Raw genomic sequence first — 17,260 nt, 5'->3', positions numbered from 1 at the left:
AAATACTGCACTGAGGTAAGTGCCCACAGGCAACTGAAAGAACTGAAAGGAAGATAATGAAAGAACAGTAGTATTTATAAACAACTACAAAAGTAAGCTTTGTACAGTCCTAAAATATAAATTCTCACTCTAGTTAACTAAAGGAACAAATTAAAGTAAGAAGAAAAAAATGTAGGCCGAACTAGCTCAACCAGTTTACCTTAAATGGCTAACAAAAGTCTAATTGCCATGGTAACACAAGGTTCAGTTTGGATCAGTAGCTGTGGTGTACAAAACTATTCCTTCAGCTTTTTCCCTCAGTGTAGTCCTGTATTGTATTTTCAGGTTTATTCTCCTTGTTCACTTACAGAGCTTCAGCAGTGTCCCCCGCCCCCATCTCTTTTCTTGAAACATCTAATCCTTCAAAACCAAAACAGTTCTTCCTGATTTAGGCCCAAATAGGCATGTATTGCACTTGACTTCATTTGTAACCACTCAACAGTCTATGTGAGAATACTCTGTAATCTTTTCTTTTTCTTAACACAACATACCAAATAATCAATTACCTGTAGATCACATGTCCTTGGATCAATATGGGGTGATTTGAGTATCCCGCATCCCTGGTTAGCAAATATTTTTTTCTCCTACTGAACAGCCTCTTTCAAATCTGAGAAAGGACATTTAAAAATTGCTGCTTTTTGCCAATGTTTGTACTGAGGAATCTTTCTTCTGCCACTGACTGGACCTTACTAAATCATAGGAGTCTAAAAAGAGGTCTATTTTCCCACCACTATTGCTTCAGCCTTCGGTCATAATCCTCAGATAATTTACACAGGAGTTATTAGCATCTGCTCAACAGCACAACTCCACTGTAAATGATTAAATGATAGCCCTTGGCACTGTTTTTGCTCCAGGCCAACCATAAGCAGATTGTCCTGTTGAAAACTGTCAAGGCCTAAAACTTGTGCAAACCGAGTCACCATGGGCATGAGACCCATGGTTGGCATAGGAAAATGAGCAGTTTGGATGTATTCAGGGGGCCAGGAGACGTACAGATTAAGAAAAGGAAATGGAAGTAGCAGACATACCAGGGTTATTTATGTTATTAGAATTTAGGAAAAGGAATGCAATTTTTTAGTGGAAACAGAGGCTGGGTAAAACAAAGAATGAATTGCTGTTTAGATAGAAGATGATACAACAGCACTACAGACATGCCTTCCCTGGTAACAAATTCCTAAGCGGAGATACCCATTTCACAGTTTTATTGAGCTGGGATTGGAAGGCTGGAAATTAGGAAAATCCAAGGCAAAATCTGTCCTGGAAACAAACAGACAAACAATATTTTTCTCCAATAGCTGAAGTAATTCTTGCCTGTGTAGGCACTGTGCAGGAGCTGGTATACCTATCCATGAAAGGGCGTGTGCACTTAGAAGCGCTCAGGGTCTTCTGCTGATAGGACCCTCACTGTCTTGGGCACTGCCTGCTGGCGGAAGTAGAGATCCCGGATCTCAGACAGGCTGCTGTGGACACCGCTCAGGGCTTCAGCAATGCTGTGCAAGATTGAGGCAGTCTCCCTGCGGCTTTCAGTGTATTCCTGCCGGAAGGCACGCACCTCCTGTACCAGCTGCTCATTAGACTGGACAATCCGCCTCTGTACTAGGCTAAATCGGCTGCTTTCTGATGGCCCTTCCTGAATCGGCACAGTCCCAGGAGCTACCACATCTCCTACGTTACAACCATTCAGCTGCCCGTGTGGTGACTCCTGGTCAAATGTGATGCTTGCATAATCCGAACCCAGGGCCTCCTGCCGTCCCCCAAGCTCACTGATTGAGAGCTCAGTCTGTGAGAAATTGGGGGGGCTTCTGCTCCAGCCCTCACAGGGATCATCGGGGGCATGGCCAGAGTTCCTGAGCAGCTGCCTCTCGGCCCCCCGGGTCACGCGCTGCTGGATGGTCTCAGTGGGAAGGGGATGGAATGGCTCTGACTTCACATCTACTGGCTCTTCCTTCACTGGCTCTTCCTTCACACCTGCCCAGAGCAGAGAGGACAGATCAGGTTAACCCAAAGTAGCAGCCAGCTAGAGCTCAGGTTAAGAACAATGAGCCCATTTAGGTCCTTCCTGACATCCAAATGGGCAGGTTTTCTATAAGCCAATATTAAAGTCCTCCAAGAGCCCATAATGCAGGCTCCACCACCCAACAGAAAAAAATCTGTACAGCAAGGAGGAAAATAAAACTTTTAGCACAAGATGGAACACAGGAAGCTGCCTTGTACTGAGTTAGATTGTTGGTCCATCTAGCTCAGTATTGTTGGCACTGACTAGCAACAGCTCTCTGGGGTTTTAGCAGAACATTTATAAAACAGTGCCAAATGTGATATCTTGCTGGACAATTAAGGTCCCATTTCCCCACATGCCTGGCATGAGCCTCCAGTCCAGGGGGTCTGGGTTGCACAGTGATGATACCTTGCCAACTATTTAAACGCCAATTTGTAGACTGTTGTAACCAGTGCGGCTTAAGTTAAGTCCTTTTGATAGGACCGATTTCACACTCCTCCCCACAGCGTCTGCAAGCCAAAATACAACATGTATTTATGTCTGGTGTGCAATAATGGGACTGCTAAAGAGATTTCTGACTGATTTTTATTTAACAAATAGATACAAGGCACATATTTGCTTCTCCAATTTCAGCAACTGAAAAGCTATTATCTAAATACTCCACACTGTATTACATGGTAAGTGGACGGCTCAGATGTCTCAGCTAGGCTAAACTTTTGTTTTTCCCCTTTACATGGCTCTCTTATTGCTTGATTCTTGTTTGAGACCTTCAGGCTGCAATCTTGTATACACTTACCTAGGAGTAAAGCCCACTGAACTATATGGGTCTTACATCTGAGTAAATATGCATAGGATTGTGCTGTCAAGCATTAACTTTTTCTTTCTCATTAGGTCTCTGGATTTCCACCTATACCTTGATTGCTTCTTAGCTGCTAGAATTTCTCCTTCTGTGCCTTTGCTATTAGCAGGCTTCACCTTCCTTAATCAAGTCAATTTCTTATTAAAAGTAGTAAGTGTAATACAGCTGCTGGTGATTTTAGTTTTAGCTTGGAAGATCTGGGTTCAGATCCATATTGAACCATGTACTTCACTGGGTGGGTCTGGATGCAAGACCCCCTGGGCCTTCTGTGAGGATAAAATTAGATATAGATATATTGCAGCATATCCAATGAGATAAGGTGGGAAAGAAGTCTAAACAAATAATTCTCATACATTTTCTCCAAGCCTGTAAATAGCCAGGCACTTACAAAAAGAACAGACTGTTTGTGTGCATCAAATAACTTTTGGGTGTGAGCAGGAGAGCTATTGTAAAATATGTGGACTAGTGGCTTGTGTGGACTAATTTGCAAGTATGATTATTTCCATCACAAGCCATCTTCTAATCCCACTTGAGCTATTCTTCTCATTTTACTGTTCTCAGACGGATTCCTTCTGCTCTGCTAGAGAAACCTGTTTCAGTTGTACAGAGAATCCATGGCAATTCTGACGTGGAAGAGAATTCCTCGGTAGGGCACATATCTGCACAGGGATTTCCTATACCCCCTTGTTAATTGTAATCACAAGTGCTTGAAGAAGGTAAAACATGACATGCAGTTTCTTACACTCTCTTGCAGTCAATACTGCTTGTTCTTGTGTTGACCTTGCCCCTCCTCATAGCTGCAGACAGGGGAAAATCAGCATGGGCCAAGTGCAAGTGTTTAGCACACAGCATCCTTTCCATGCTGGGTGGGGGATGGTGAAACTGTACCCAACCCATCCAGAGGGCTCCAGGTTGGGGAAGGCTGGCTTATAGGAACTAGATGCAGTGACTTTCTTCTTCAGGAGTAGGCAACCTGATGCCTTCCACGTATTTTGGACTACAACTCCCATAATCCCTCATCATTGGCCCTGCTGGCTGGGGCTTCTGGGAGTTGTAGTCCAAAGGGGGTTGCCTAGCCCTGTTCTACTCCCTGTGTATAGGAATACATTCAAAAGCAAAGAGCAATGACTCAGTGTGAGACCATCTCTTAAACAATCTCAGTGTGCTTGTTGAGGGATTGGCTCTCTGAAGCAAGGCATTAATATATACAATGTTCAGATATAAACACAGTGGGGGGTGGGGGGGACCTTATGGAAATTGCTGGAAAGAGACCACCAGACTTTGGAAGGAATTCCATGAATCATCTAATCCAACTCCTTGCCCTGAGACAAGATGTTGCAGGCCTTTGAAAAAATAGTCTGTAATGCAGAATAAATGAACTCTCCTGTCCAAAAGAGAAAGTGGCCTTTGAGAACACAGACCTCTTCCATCAAGGCTTGTAAATTAGCATGAAATCCGTGAGATGAATCTGGAAGCAGCATTCCAAACATCTCAGACATCCTAGGGATGCAAGAATATTAGACCACTTTATGCCTTACCATACAAGAATCCAAACCCAGTAATATGGACCAGGGCAGGACAGTAATTTGGGTGGAACACAGGTGCAGCCACCAGGGTGCAAGGCACAGCAGGGCCTGAGTAGATCATACCCAGTTATAAGATCAGCCAACAACGGGTACATGTACATTGCTTCATCATCACAACAACCCTGTGAGGTAGCCTATACTATTCCCATATTATAAAGAACTATTTTGGATACCGGTGCCTTGCCTAAGACTGCTGAGCTATTTGTGTCTCTGTGTGTGGCACCTGAACTCTGCACTGGACATAGAAATGTATACTTGCTCCTAGACATGATAGCTGTATGCAATGTCCAGGTTCAGAGGCACTGTGCCTCTGGATACCAACTGCTACGCAGTAACAAACAGAGGGGCCGTTGCCTCCACGCCATGTTCGTGGGCTTCCCAGCGGCATCTGGCTGTCCACAGTGTTGGAAACAGGATACTGGACTACATGGACCTTTGCTCTGATCCTGCCCAGCTCTGATGTTCTGGTCAAAGCGTATCAGCTCTCCTTTCTTGCAGATACATGCTTGAGGAGTAATGAAGCCCTGCGAGGTCTGCCTTAGGAACGTGGGAAGCTCTCTTACATTGGGGCTGTTCTCATGGTGAGGCTGCACAGCATGTGGGGCTGCCATTTTGATATGCAACCCCCCAGGGGTTGTCATGTCGTGTGATCCTAACAAGGGTGGGTTTATGCGCAGGTGAAGCAACCCTTGCATAACCCATGGTCTGTTTTAGACCTTGCTCACTGGGTGTGCACAACAGAACTCCCAAGTGGAGGTTACATATGCAGGGGGCCATGGCTCACTGGGGGTTAAATAACCCACAGCGACCCACAGCATGTCACTGACGTAGTCACTGACCCCGGTTTGCACAATTGCGGCACGGTTTATAAGCCATGCTGCAAACCATGGCTTGTTAACCCTGCCGCACTGCCATTTGTATGCTGGCCAGATTTCCCTAATTATCCTTGCTGGTGCAGCTTGCCGTGTTGTCCAAACCAAGCAGCATTGTTTGTTTGAGGGGGCAGCGACCCTCAAATAACTCATGGGCTGTTGTTGGGTTATTTGAAGGTCCCCCCCCCCCCCGCAACATGCCATGCCACCTGGGTTTGGAGAACACAGGAAGCTGTTCCAGCAAGAGTAATTGGGGAAATCTGACTGGCATATGCTGGAGGGGAAATAAGGCAATTTCCCTCACTGCGATTGTGTGAACTGGCCCACTGAGCCAGACCATTGGTCTATCTAGCCCAGTATTGTTGACACTGACTGGCAGTGGCTTTCTGGGGGTTCAGGCAGATTTCCCTACCCTACCTGAGATGCTAGGGACAAAGGCTGGGACCTTCTGTATGCAAAGAGCTATGGCCCCTTGTTATTCTGTGATCTGGCATCTGTGGGAAGGAGGCCAAGCAGAGGACATACATTCCTGCAGGAAGATGGGATTTGACTCACCTCGACCCTGCCTCTAGCCTTCCCCAACCCAGTGCTTCTGGCATTGGACGACTTCCATTATCCCCAGCCAGCCCATTATCCCCAGCCAGCATGCCCAGGGGAGCTGTAGGCCAACATATCCGGAGGGCACCAGCTTGGGGAATAATAAACCTTCCTCCACACGCTAGCCCAAATGGAATTCAGTGATGCCATCCGCTCCCCACAAGGCACTGCTTAATCGCTAAAATACAGAGCCTCTCTGGGGATCCGGAAGGTTGCACGCCCGAAGTGCTGCCCTTTCCCCCACGTAGTGTGAAGGCTCCGGGTTTGATGATAAGTGCCGGGATGGCAGCGGCCCCTGCCTCCCGCCCCATTACGGTCCTTTCCATGCCTTCTGACACAATCAAGAAGCCAACGCAGTGCCTGCCAGGGCTTGACGCCCTGATCGGGGGCAGGGAGCAACTCACCCGGGAGAGCCGCCGCCGCGTCCGTGGTGCCCGGCAGCGGCGGGGTGTCCAAAGGGCACGCGCCGCGCGGCAGGGACCATTCCGGGCCAAGCTCGGGCCGGCCGGGCGGCGCGCCGCTGCCGCCGCCGCCGCCCGGGCCCGGGAGGTGCGCGAGGCGGGGTCGGTCGGCGGGGGGCTGCGCTTGACGCTGCTGCAGGCGGTGCCGGGCGATCTTGTCGTTGGCGCGGCGCCGCAGGCCCCGCCAGCGGTTCTTGACCTCGCCGATGTCTCGCCGGTTGCGCCCGGCCGCGTTGATCTTGGTGGTGATGCGCCACCAGATCTTCTGCTTCTCGTAGGCGTTCACGCTGGCGGAGGCGGCCCCGAAGAGCAGCTGCTCGTGCTTGAGCACTTCGCTCGTGAGGACGTCGATCTCCTGCAGCGTGAAGTTCGGCTTGCGCTTCAGCGCGCCCCGCCGCGCGGCCATCGCGCCGCCGCCAGCCAGCCGGCCCCGCCGCGGCTCATCGCTCGCCGCCGCCCGTTGCGTCGCGGCAGGCTAGCGGGCGGCGAACGAGCGCGACGCAGGCGTGGATGCCGGGGAACGAAGGCCGCAAGCTGCGAGGGAAGGGAGGCCGCGCCTTTGTCTTCTTCCCGGCGGAGCAGGAGCGGGAGCCGGCGCCGGCGCCGGCAGCCGCTCTCTCGCCCCCCCTGGCGGAGGCGATCGGCTCGGAGAAGTTAGGCCTGCCCGTGGGACCGAGGAAGGAAGGAAGGACGCTGGGCGCCGGGCGGGATTTCCAGTGAGCCGGCAGACCTCAATTTGATCCGTCTGGATCAAAGTTCTCAAACCCCGCCACACACCTCTTTTTTTTTACGTGACAGGTAGGACATCAACAGGTTCCGCTTTCACGGAGAGGCAGTGATGGGGAAAGTACTGCCTGCCGGAATTTCTGCCCGTCATCTGCCTCTGATAAAAGGGACAGGATCGCTGCTAGAAAACCTCAACAAAAAGTCTTAAGGCATCTTAAAGACTAACAGATTTATTGTAGTATAAACTTTTGTGGACTAGAGTACAATTCATCCGCTGTGTGGTTTCCATTTTTGGCACACACCGACAGACAAATACGTCATCTGATTAAAGAAAGCCCAGTTGATTAATCATATGAGTTTTAGAGCTTTTCTACATGAGGCAGTTAATTGGCTGCATCTACTTTCTGCTACATCTGCTTCCTGGGGCATCTGCTTTTGAGTTTGTGACAGAATTGGATCTGAGCTCTACACAAAGTGCTTTTCCCTTTCTGCTTTCCTGCTACACAACCTCTAGGTGGCACTGTGCTATAGCAGAATAGCACAAATATATAGTTTTTTTCCCCCCCATTCAGAAATAATACCTCATTTTCTCTACTCTAAAAAACTCCAGGAAAGTGTTCCTAAAAAGCAGAAACGAAACTGGAGGATCACAGTGTTGTCTAAAACCCCCTAAACAACCTTGAGGAAGGAATCATGAGCGTACAATAAATGCATAAAAAAGCCCCTAGCTGATTAATCAATACCTACTGAATACACGTGCACAGCTTTGTATATGGGTAAAAAATCGTTCTGTTCTTCACTTTTGGATGATGCACGCATGTGTTGCAGCATTGCTGTGAAAGGCATTCTGCTGATATAAAAGGGGAATGCTTCTTTTAAGATGGGTTTTGCCATCTGCAGTTTTTATATAAATACTTTTCTTAAAAATACATTTTATAAAATCTGCTGTCTGATTAGTTGAGATTTTGGGACACCATTTTAGTTGGTTAAAAGTTTTTAAATATTGATTAACCTGAGTGATTAATCAACTTAATGTTGCAGTCCTAATCACACACAAAGATGTGAGGGAGGTAAACAGTGGGACTTAAAGTCTTGAAATATAAGCAACTCAGTCTGTGATATTTCTATGCAAAGCACAAAAGTATGTAAGATAAGCACAGTGACCACAGCAGCAATTGATTGGGTGTGGGGTGGAAGCAGGCAGGACTAGTTTGGAATTTATTTGCACGGTCAGATCTTACCCCAGATTGCACATGGGAAGAAATGATGAAGAGACAGTCTCTGAGCATGTGCAGATGAATTTACCTCAAGGAACCACTGCCCACCATCTCCAACACATTTCAGATTAGATGTAAAAAAAAAAACTTAAGTCAGAGGGTATCATTTCCAGAGAAGTGTAAACCCCAGCATCTCTCTTGCAAGAAATTCCCCATATGACCATTTCTAACTAATACCTAAATGCATTGGTATTAACATACACCAGTAGAGACATCTAGTGGATGTGTTCTAGAATTAAGTACAATTCTGGATATTTATTGTACTTGGGAGATAGATTTGTATTGTTCAGGAGGCAGCAACAAAAAAGAAAACCAAGAAGGCAAGATGGCTGTCTGCTGAGACACTGGAAGCAGCCCAAAAAAGAAGGAAAGCAAAAGGCAACAGTGATAGGGGGAGATATGCCTAATTAAATGCAAAATTCCAGAGGTTAGCCAGAAGAGATAAGGAATTATTTTTAAACAAGCAATGCGCGGAAGCGGAAGAAGAGAATAGAATAGGAAGGACAAGGGACCTCTTCCAGAAAATTAGAAACATCGGAGGTAAATTCCAGGCAAAAATGGGTATGATCAAAAACAAAGATGGCAAGGACCTAACAGAAGCAGAAGAGATCAAGAAAAGGTGGCAAGAATATACGGAAGATCTGTATAGGAAGGATAATAATATCGGGGATAGATTTGACGGTGTGGTCAGTGAGCTAGAGCCAGACATCCTGAAGAGTGAGGTTGAATGAGCCTTAAGAAGCATTGCTAATAACAAGGCAGCAGGAGATGACGGTATCCCAGCTGAACTGTTTAATATCTTGCAAGATGATGCTGTCAAGGTGATGCATGCCATATGCCAGCAAATTTGGAAAACACAAGAATGGCCAAGAGATTGGAAAAGATCAACTTATATCCCCATACCAAAAAAGGGAAGCACCAAAGAATGTTCAAACTATCAAACAGTGGCACTTCTTTCACATGCCAGTAAGGTAATGCTCAAGATCTTGCAAGGTAGACTCCAGCAATTCATGGAACGAGAATTGCCAGATATACAAGCTGGGTTTAGAAAAGGCAGAGGAACTAGAGACCAAATTGCCAATATCCACTGGATAATGGAGAAAGCCAGGGAGTTTCAGAAAACATCTATTTCTGTTTTATTGACTATTCTAAAGCCTTTGACTGTGTGGATCATAACAAACTTTGGCAAGTTCTTGGTGGTATGGGGATACCAAGTCATCTTGTCTGCCTTCTGAGGAATCTGTATAACGACCAAGTAGCAACGGTAAGAACAGACCATGGAACAACGGACTGGTTTAAGATTGGGAAAGGAGCACGGCAGGGTTGTATACTCTCACCCTACCTATTCAACCTGTATGTAGAACGCATCATGTGATGTGCTGGGCTTGATGAAGCCAAGGCTGGAGTTAAAATTGCTGGAAGAAACATTAACAATCTCAGATATGCAGATGATACCACTTTGATGGCTGAAAGCGAGGAGGAGCTGAGGAACCTCATGACAAAGGTGAAAGAAGAAAGTGCAAAAGCTGGGTTGCAGTTAAACCTCAAAAAAACCAAGATTATGGCAACCAGCTTGATTGATAACTGGCAAATAGAGGGAGAAAACATGGAGGCAGTGACAGACTTTGTCTTTCTAGGCACAAAGATTACTGCAGACGCTGACTGCAGCCAGGAAATCAGAAGACGTTTACTTCTTGGGAGGACAGCAATGACAAATCTTGATAAAATAGTGAAGAGCAGAGACATCGCACTGACAACAAAGGTCCGCATAGTTAAAGCAATGGTATTCCCTGGAGTAACCTATGGCTGCGAGAGCTGGACCATAAGGAAGGCTGAGCGAAGGAAGATAGATGCTTTTGAACTGTGGTGCTGGAGGAAAATTCTGAGAGTGCCTTGGACTGCAAGAGGATCAAACCAGTCCATACTCCAGGAAATAAAGCCAGACTGCCCACTTGAGGGAATTATATTAAAGGCAAAACTGTAGTACTTTGGCCACATCATGAGAAGACAGGTTACCCTGGAGAAGATGATGATGCTAGGGAAAGTGGAAGGCAAAAGGAAGAGGGGCCGACCAAGGGCAAGATGAATGGATGATATTCTGGAGGTGACAGACTTAACCTTGGGGGAGCTGGGGGTGGCAACGGCCAACAGGAAGTTCTAGCGTGGGCTGGTCCATCGAGTCATGAAGAGTCGGAAGCGACTGACCGAATAAACAACAACAACAGTGAAAAATACATAGATTGGTAGCATCTAAACAACAAAACAAATTACAAAATAAGAACATAAGAAGAGCTGTGCTGGATCAGACCAAAGGCCTATCTAGTCCAGCATTCAGTTTGCAGAGTGGCCAACCAGATGCCTACGGAGGCCCACAACATGAATTCAATAGCACCCTCCCACTCATGTCCCCCAACAACTAGTATTGAGAGGCATACTGCCTCTGATACTGGAGGTAATATATAGCCATCATGACCAGTAGCATTATCCTCTGTGAATTTGTCTAATGCCCTTATAAAGCCATCCAAATTAGTGGCCGTCACTACATCTTGTGGTAGCAAATTCCATGGTTCACTTTATGCTGTGTGAAGAAGTACTTCCTTTTATCTGTCCTGTATCTCCCACCATTCAGCTTCACAGGATGACCCCCGGGTCCTAGTAATATGAAAGAGGGAGAAAAACTTCACCCTATCCACGTTCTCCACACCATGCATAATTTTATACACCTCTATCATGTCCCCCCACCCTTAACTCACCATTTTTCTAATCCAAAAAAAGCCCCAAACATAACCTTTCCTCACAGGGGAGTTGCTCCGGCTCCTTGATCATTTTGGTTGCCCTTCTCTGGATCTAGTTAATTCAGGATTTTTAAGTGGGAAGGTAAATGTGCATTTTGATATGAAAGTTTCCAAAAGCTTTTCTACAAGCCACTGGACTCCTAATGTACTTTTCATGTCACTTTCTACTCCATTTAAAGCACAGGTGGGGAACCTGTGGCCCTCCAGGTGTTGTTGGGCTACAACTCTCATCATTCATTCATTCATTCATTCATTTCAATTTATTAATCGCCCATCTGGCTGGTCACCCAGCCACTCTGGGTGATGTACAAATTATATAATAAAACAGTTTAAAACAATAAAATTCTACAGTAAAAACATTTTCTGAAAAACCCTAACCCATCCCAAATGCCTGCCTGAACAACCACATTTTTAATGCGCAGCGGAAGCTCATTAAAGTGGGGGCATGGCGGAGTTCCCTAGGGAGGGAGTTCCACAGAGTGGAGGCCACCACAGAGAAGGCCCTCTCCGTTGTCCCCACCAGTCTAGCTGTCCTGGCTGATGGGACATAGAGAAGGCCATCCGAGGCTGGTCTTGTTAAGTGGCCTGTCTGGTGTTGCTGGAGGCACTCCTTAAGATAGGCTGGGCCGGAACCATATAGGGTTTTAAAGGTCATAACCAACACCTTGAATTTGGCCCGGAAAACAACTGGTAACCAGTACAACTCCTTCAGCACTGGGGTGATGTGATCTTGCCGGCGGCTGCCTTTAATCAGGCGGGCCGCCGCGTTCTGTACCAGCTGTAGCTTCCGAACCGTCTTCAAGGGTAACCCCACATACAGCACATTACGGTAGTCTAAATGAGAGGAGACCAGGGCATGTACTACCGATGGGAGCAGATGGTCGGGAAGGAAGGGGCACAGCCACTATATCAGATGGAGTTGATACAGTGCTGTCTGGCTCACAGCTGACACCTGAGCCTCCATGGACAGCTGGGAGTCCAAAATGACCCCCGGGCTGCGGACCTGGTCTTTCAAGGGTAGCTGTACCCCATTCAACACCAGGTCAACATCCCCCAACCTCCTCTTGTCTCCCACCAAAAGTACCTCGTTCTTGTCAGGGTTCAGCTTCAGCTCATTCCTCCCCTTATTCCACCCCTTCTTGTCAGGGTTCAGCTTCAGCTTATTCCTCCCCTATCATCCCCTTCTTGTCAGGGTTCAGCTTATTCCTCCCCTATCATCCCCTTCTATTGGCCCTGCTGGGTGGTACTGATGGGAGTTGGAGTCCAACAACATCTGGAGAGCTACACATTCCCCAGCCCTGACTTAAAACAAGTGTACCTGGTGTCTCTACTATGCATTGGAAAGAATATTGTAAGGGGTACTTGCCAAAATAGGATACTAGAGAACCCTACTTCAGCCAACATATAACACCTGACGGTTGTGATCAGATTCTTATATGGGCAGCCTGATTGCATGCATTATTACTTGGAAACTGTCCCACTGAATTCAATAGAACTTATTCTTAGGTAAGTGTGTGTAGGGTGCCGTGTCACCTTATGACCAAACCACATGTAACATGGAAGACCTGTGGTCAGCTCTCCTCTTTAAAATAGTTTTAGAGCTGTTTTGGGTATTGTACATAAGTTACTTAGGATGCATTCCCATGCATGTTTAGAAAGAAAAAAGTCCTACAACTCATAGCAGCCAGCATGCTGGGAAATGCTGGGAATTGTAGGCCTTATTTCTGTCTAATCATGCATAGGATTGCAACCAAAGGTTAAACACTGCCTCCCTCTGTGCTTCTCCTCTAATCAAAAATTTTCAGTGGGACCTATTCCCAAGCAAGTGTGCATATAAGATTGCCACCTTAAAGTCCCACTGATTTCAAAGGTAGTCTTAAGCATGTGTTTAAAAGGGCTTAATTGTGCTTGGATCATGCCGTAAAAACACATTAAAAGTGCTAAATACCTCAGCAAATCCAGTTCTGTATTTTCTGAAACTGCATTACCCAGCAAAATTAAGAATGACAATGGGCCAGTTTGCACCATCATTCATTGCGGCTTCCAAAAACCACAATAGCGTGTTTAAGCTGCAGTGTGTGCCGGGTGCATGCCGGGCACAATCTGAATAATCACTGCCCATTGTGTCATCCAAACCTGGATGGGATGGCTTCTTGGAGGCTTAAACAACCCTCAAATAACCCAACAACAGCCCATGGATTGTTTGAGGATTGCTTAACCCTCCAACAAGACATGTCACCTGGGTTCGGGTGACACAACAAGTCGCATCCGGGTTATTCAAATCGCACCCAACATATGCCTGGCATGCGCCACCCTTAAGCAAACCACCCTGGCTTGTTTAAGCTGTGGCAATCGTGAACCAGGTCAGTGTCTCTTTACTTGAGCATGTGAGGTTAAAAATCTGACCACATGAGGGCACAGCTGTATTACTTGAGCTTAAAGCTAAGTGTCCAGATGGAGAGCTCCTACTTCTTCCATCTTTTTTCGTACTGCTGAAAATATGTTAACAGTGCAATCCTATGCATGTTTACTCAGAAGTAAGTCCCACTGAATTCAATGGGACTTACTCCCAGGTAAGCCTAAGAAACAAAAGGAGGAAGAGCTGCACAATGCCTTCTAATGCACAACACTCTGTCTGGAAGCATCCATGGTACAGCCATTCCATCTTTCTCTTCTTAATGTTTTTTTTAAAAGGAAATTAAGAAAAATAAGAAATTAGAAGTGGTGGGAAAACACGGGAGGGTTACAACTGGAAGACAATGTCATCTGGAATACACACAGAGACACCCTTGTAAAATTCCATGAATGAGGCAGGGCAGTTACATGATTAAGCCTCATCTGGAAGCACCCTCGGCACCAGGCTATTCCCCATCATTTCAATGCAGGCCTGCAAAATTAAAATACTAGGGGTGCTTCCAGACGGAGGACTCCTAGCGCTACCAGTCAAAATACACTGTGCAGCTATTTGGTCCTTTCCTCCTTAATAGCTTTTTGTGTGTGTGGAAATTAAAAAGATGGAAGAAGTGGTGGGAAAACACAGGAGGGTTACAAACAGAGGACGACAATGTTTGGACACATGGCCACCCCTACCATTAGGCAATATGAAGCAGTCACTTCAGGCAGCAAATACTGAGAGGTGGCAGCAAGGTGCTAGAGGAGAGCGCTGTGGGGCCATGTGGCCTGCCCTGAACCCCTGAGCTAGCTTGCTGCAGTGGGAGGAGGCACCATCTTGTCCTTCGCCGCAGGCAGCAAAATGTCTTGGGCCGCCTCTGTCAGGACCCCCACCCCTCCCCCATTAAATTCCATGAATGAGGCATGGTGATTGTGCAATATAGACCTCATCTAGTAGTACTCAGTCTAGATAATGATGGATGATAGCTATTCCAGATCGCTGGCACAGGAGGGAAGACATTCTAATTTTGGCCATGCTGACCCATGTGCTAGAACTGGCAAAGGCAACATCATTGTTTTGCCTCTGCCACCAGTGATTGTATTCCTCAACTGTTGATAATTAACATCTGTCTTTCTACTACTCTTTTCTCCAAGAGAAGGTGCATGAAAAAGAAGCTGGCCAAAATATTCCCCTAATTTCTGCCCATTTCCCAATTACCCCCTGCCCTGAGTTTTTACAACTACCTGTGACCTAGAGAGGTACACCAGGTTCACACATTGTTTGCACGCAGAAGGCTCCAGGTTCAATCCCCGGCATCTCCAGGTAGGGCTGGAAAAACTCCTGCCTCAAACCCTGGAGAGCTGTTGCCATCTAGCCCAGTACTGGGCTAGATGGATGAAATGGTCTGAGTTCGTATAAGGCAGCTTCCTATGTTCCCTTTAAAAGGATATCAAAAACCATCCTTTTCTGGGAAAGCTTTTAGATGTGGTCCTGCCCTTTTGTATGTATATTGTATATTTATTTTTCCTGTATATTTCACTGTGTGGCTGTAATTTTTTTGTATTCGTCCTTCATATTTTAGATGTTGAATAGTTTTAATTGTCATGAGCCACCCCAAGGACCTGTTTCAGGGATAGAGACCTCTGGCCCGTGGGCCTAATCCACCTGCAGAGGTTACCCATCCAGCTCTATTTGAATGAATAAATGAATGACTAACTTGATCCCTACTGGTTAGTGGTAATAGCCTATTGTGCCAATAGGTGTGTGCATGTGATGGAGCTGAGTTTTCCATATGCATAGGAAGGGAGAACAGGATACATGGTAACATAGTGACAGTATGGAGGGAAAAGATCTTTGCAGTAAGGAAATCACAGATTTTGAAGCAAAATGGACAGAATCCATGCCAGTGATGATATATAATGGGTTGAATCCAGACTTAGCACACAGTGGCGGGCGGGGAGCTACTATGGCTTATTTCCTCGCCATGATCGTGTGAACCGGGCCTATATCTAAGGAATGAGCAGTGGTGTAGTGGTAAATTTTGAGGCACTCATCATGCCAGTTGCCATATCCACACACCCCTGGAGAGTTCCAAAATATAGGCAGTCGAGTTGAACCATGTCAACAAATCAGTTCTAGCAGATTTCATCTCCACCAGGATGTTTTTTTTTGTAAAGCTAATGGGTCTGAATTACCCATTCAAGACCAAGCCACCCTAAAATACTTTGCATTACAATGAGGAACAATATGTTGTTGGTTGGGAAATTTTTATCCCCCCCCCCTCCCCGCCCCAGTAATCTCCCAATTTTCATGATCACAGAAGGGAATTAAGCCATGGTGTTTGAAGGTAACCACTGCTCAAATGATAGAAATAAAATGGATGGATCCAGATTTACACTGGGTCAACTGTGTTGGTGGAAGTGGACTTCCCCACCTCTTCTTTCCCACAGCAGATCCTCCAGCCCCCTGAAAATGTTACACGGTTGTGACCAAGTTCACACAACACGAGGGTGGTTAATAAGCCACGGCGGCTTATTAACCAGCCTTGTGTCTGCAAACTGGCCCAGAGAGTCAGGAGACCCTGCTGAATGGGTTGAGTTATGGTGTGTGTGTGTGGAAGGAGAGATCCCCCAAAACTGAGCAGAGGCCCCTTCTACAAGCGGAGCCCTCCATCTCATGGAAGGCAGTTCCTGGATCCAACCCAAAGATGCAAGGAGTCGGTGGAGGCTGGTGGCTCCGAGGACAGTGGATAGGTTTGTGCCTTGGATAGCTCCTTTAGAGTTCTGACTGAAACCCGGAGTGGATTCACCACCCCACTGATATTGGAGCCACCAGCCTCCACTGCCTAGGAGTCAAGCTTACCTGGAAACTATGTGCTCTGACCTGGAAACATTCCTCTTAGTCCCAGATGTGTTTGGGCAGGTGGTAGTTACTGGTGGCAGAACTGCATTCTGCATATGTTCAGAGACACCCTGCTTTGTTATTGCTTCATTTATTATTTCCAGGGTTGCATTCTTGGTTTGAAAATTTCCGGTGCTGACTGAGCCCTAGTACACTGGCTTGAACGAATATATTAATGGCTGTGGTGCACTAAATCTGTGCCTAATATTATGTAATTCTGTCCAAGTTTACCTCTTTGTCTGGGACAATATCAGATGATATTTTTGTGCTGGATTCCACAGCTTTTGCAAAAATATGCAACTGTTTAAGAAATTATAGCATGCAAGGATGAGATTTGGTGTGACACAATGGGTTGGATGCAGACAGGCTGTTCTGTGAACAGAAGGGCTTTTGCTTTTCATGGAACAGACTGAGATCCAGCACAGCCACCCACCCCCTGGAAAAAAGAAGTGCGGGGGGTAGGGGGAGACTGTTTTCACCAATTCTACCTATTAGCTGGATCCACAGTTGGATACACAATCAGACTCAAAGATGCTTATCAATGGGATCTTCTCAAACTGGGGAGAGGTAACGAGCAGGGTACTGCAGGGCTCAGTCCTGGGCCCAGTGCTCTTCAACATTTTTATTAATGACTTGGAGGAGGAGGTGCAGGGAATGCTGATCAGATTTGCAGATGACACAAAATTGGGCGGGATAGCTAATACCTTGGAAGACAGAAACAAAATTCAAAGTGATCTTGATAGACTGGAACGCTGGGCA

The 17,260-nt window shown here is 46.5% G+C and overlaps 1 protein-coding gene across 1 annotated transcript; it reads right to left on the bottom strand.

Moving 5' to 3' along the window:
• Positions 1–55: 55 nt before the first annotated feature.
• On the bottom strand, positions 56–7,480 carry LOC146348650 (uncharacterized). Its single transcript, XM_084853685.1, has 2 exons — positions 6,354–7,480; positions 56–2,007 (listed from the first exon to the last, which is right to left on the bottom strand). The coding sequence occupies exons 1-2, from the start codon at positions 6,814–6,816 to the stop codon at positions 1,406–1,408; spliced, it is 1,065 nt and encodes a 354-aa protein (XP_084709811.1). The 5' UTR covers positions 6,817–7,480; the 3' UTR covers positions 56–1,405.
• Between the last annotated feature and the right edge of the window lie 9,780 nt (positions 7,481–17,260).

This window comes from Heloderma suspectum, chromosome 4, assembly GCF_057233095.1.
Source record: "Heloderma suspectum isolate Gila_16-S chromosome 4, 16-S_ref, whole genome shotgun sequence".
NCBI lineage: Eukaryota > Metazoa > Chordata > Lepidosauria > Squamata > Helodermatidae > Heloderma > Heloderma suspectum.
This window is presented reverse-complemented; position numbering and strand designations above follow the sequence as displayed.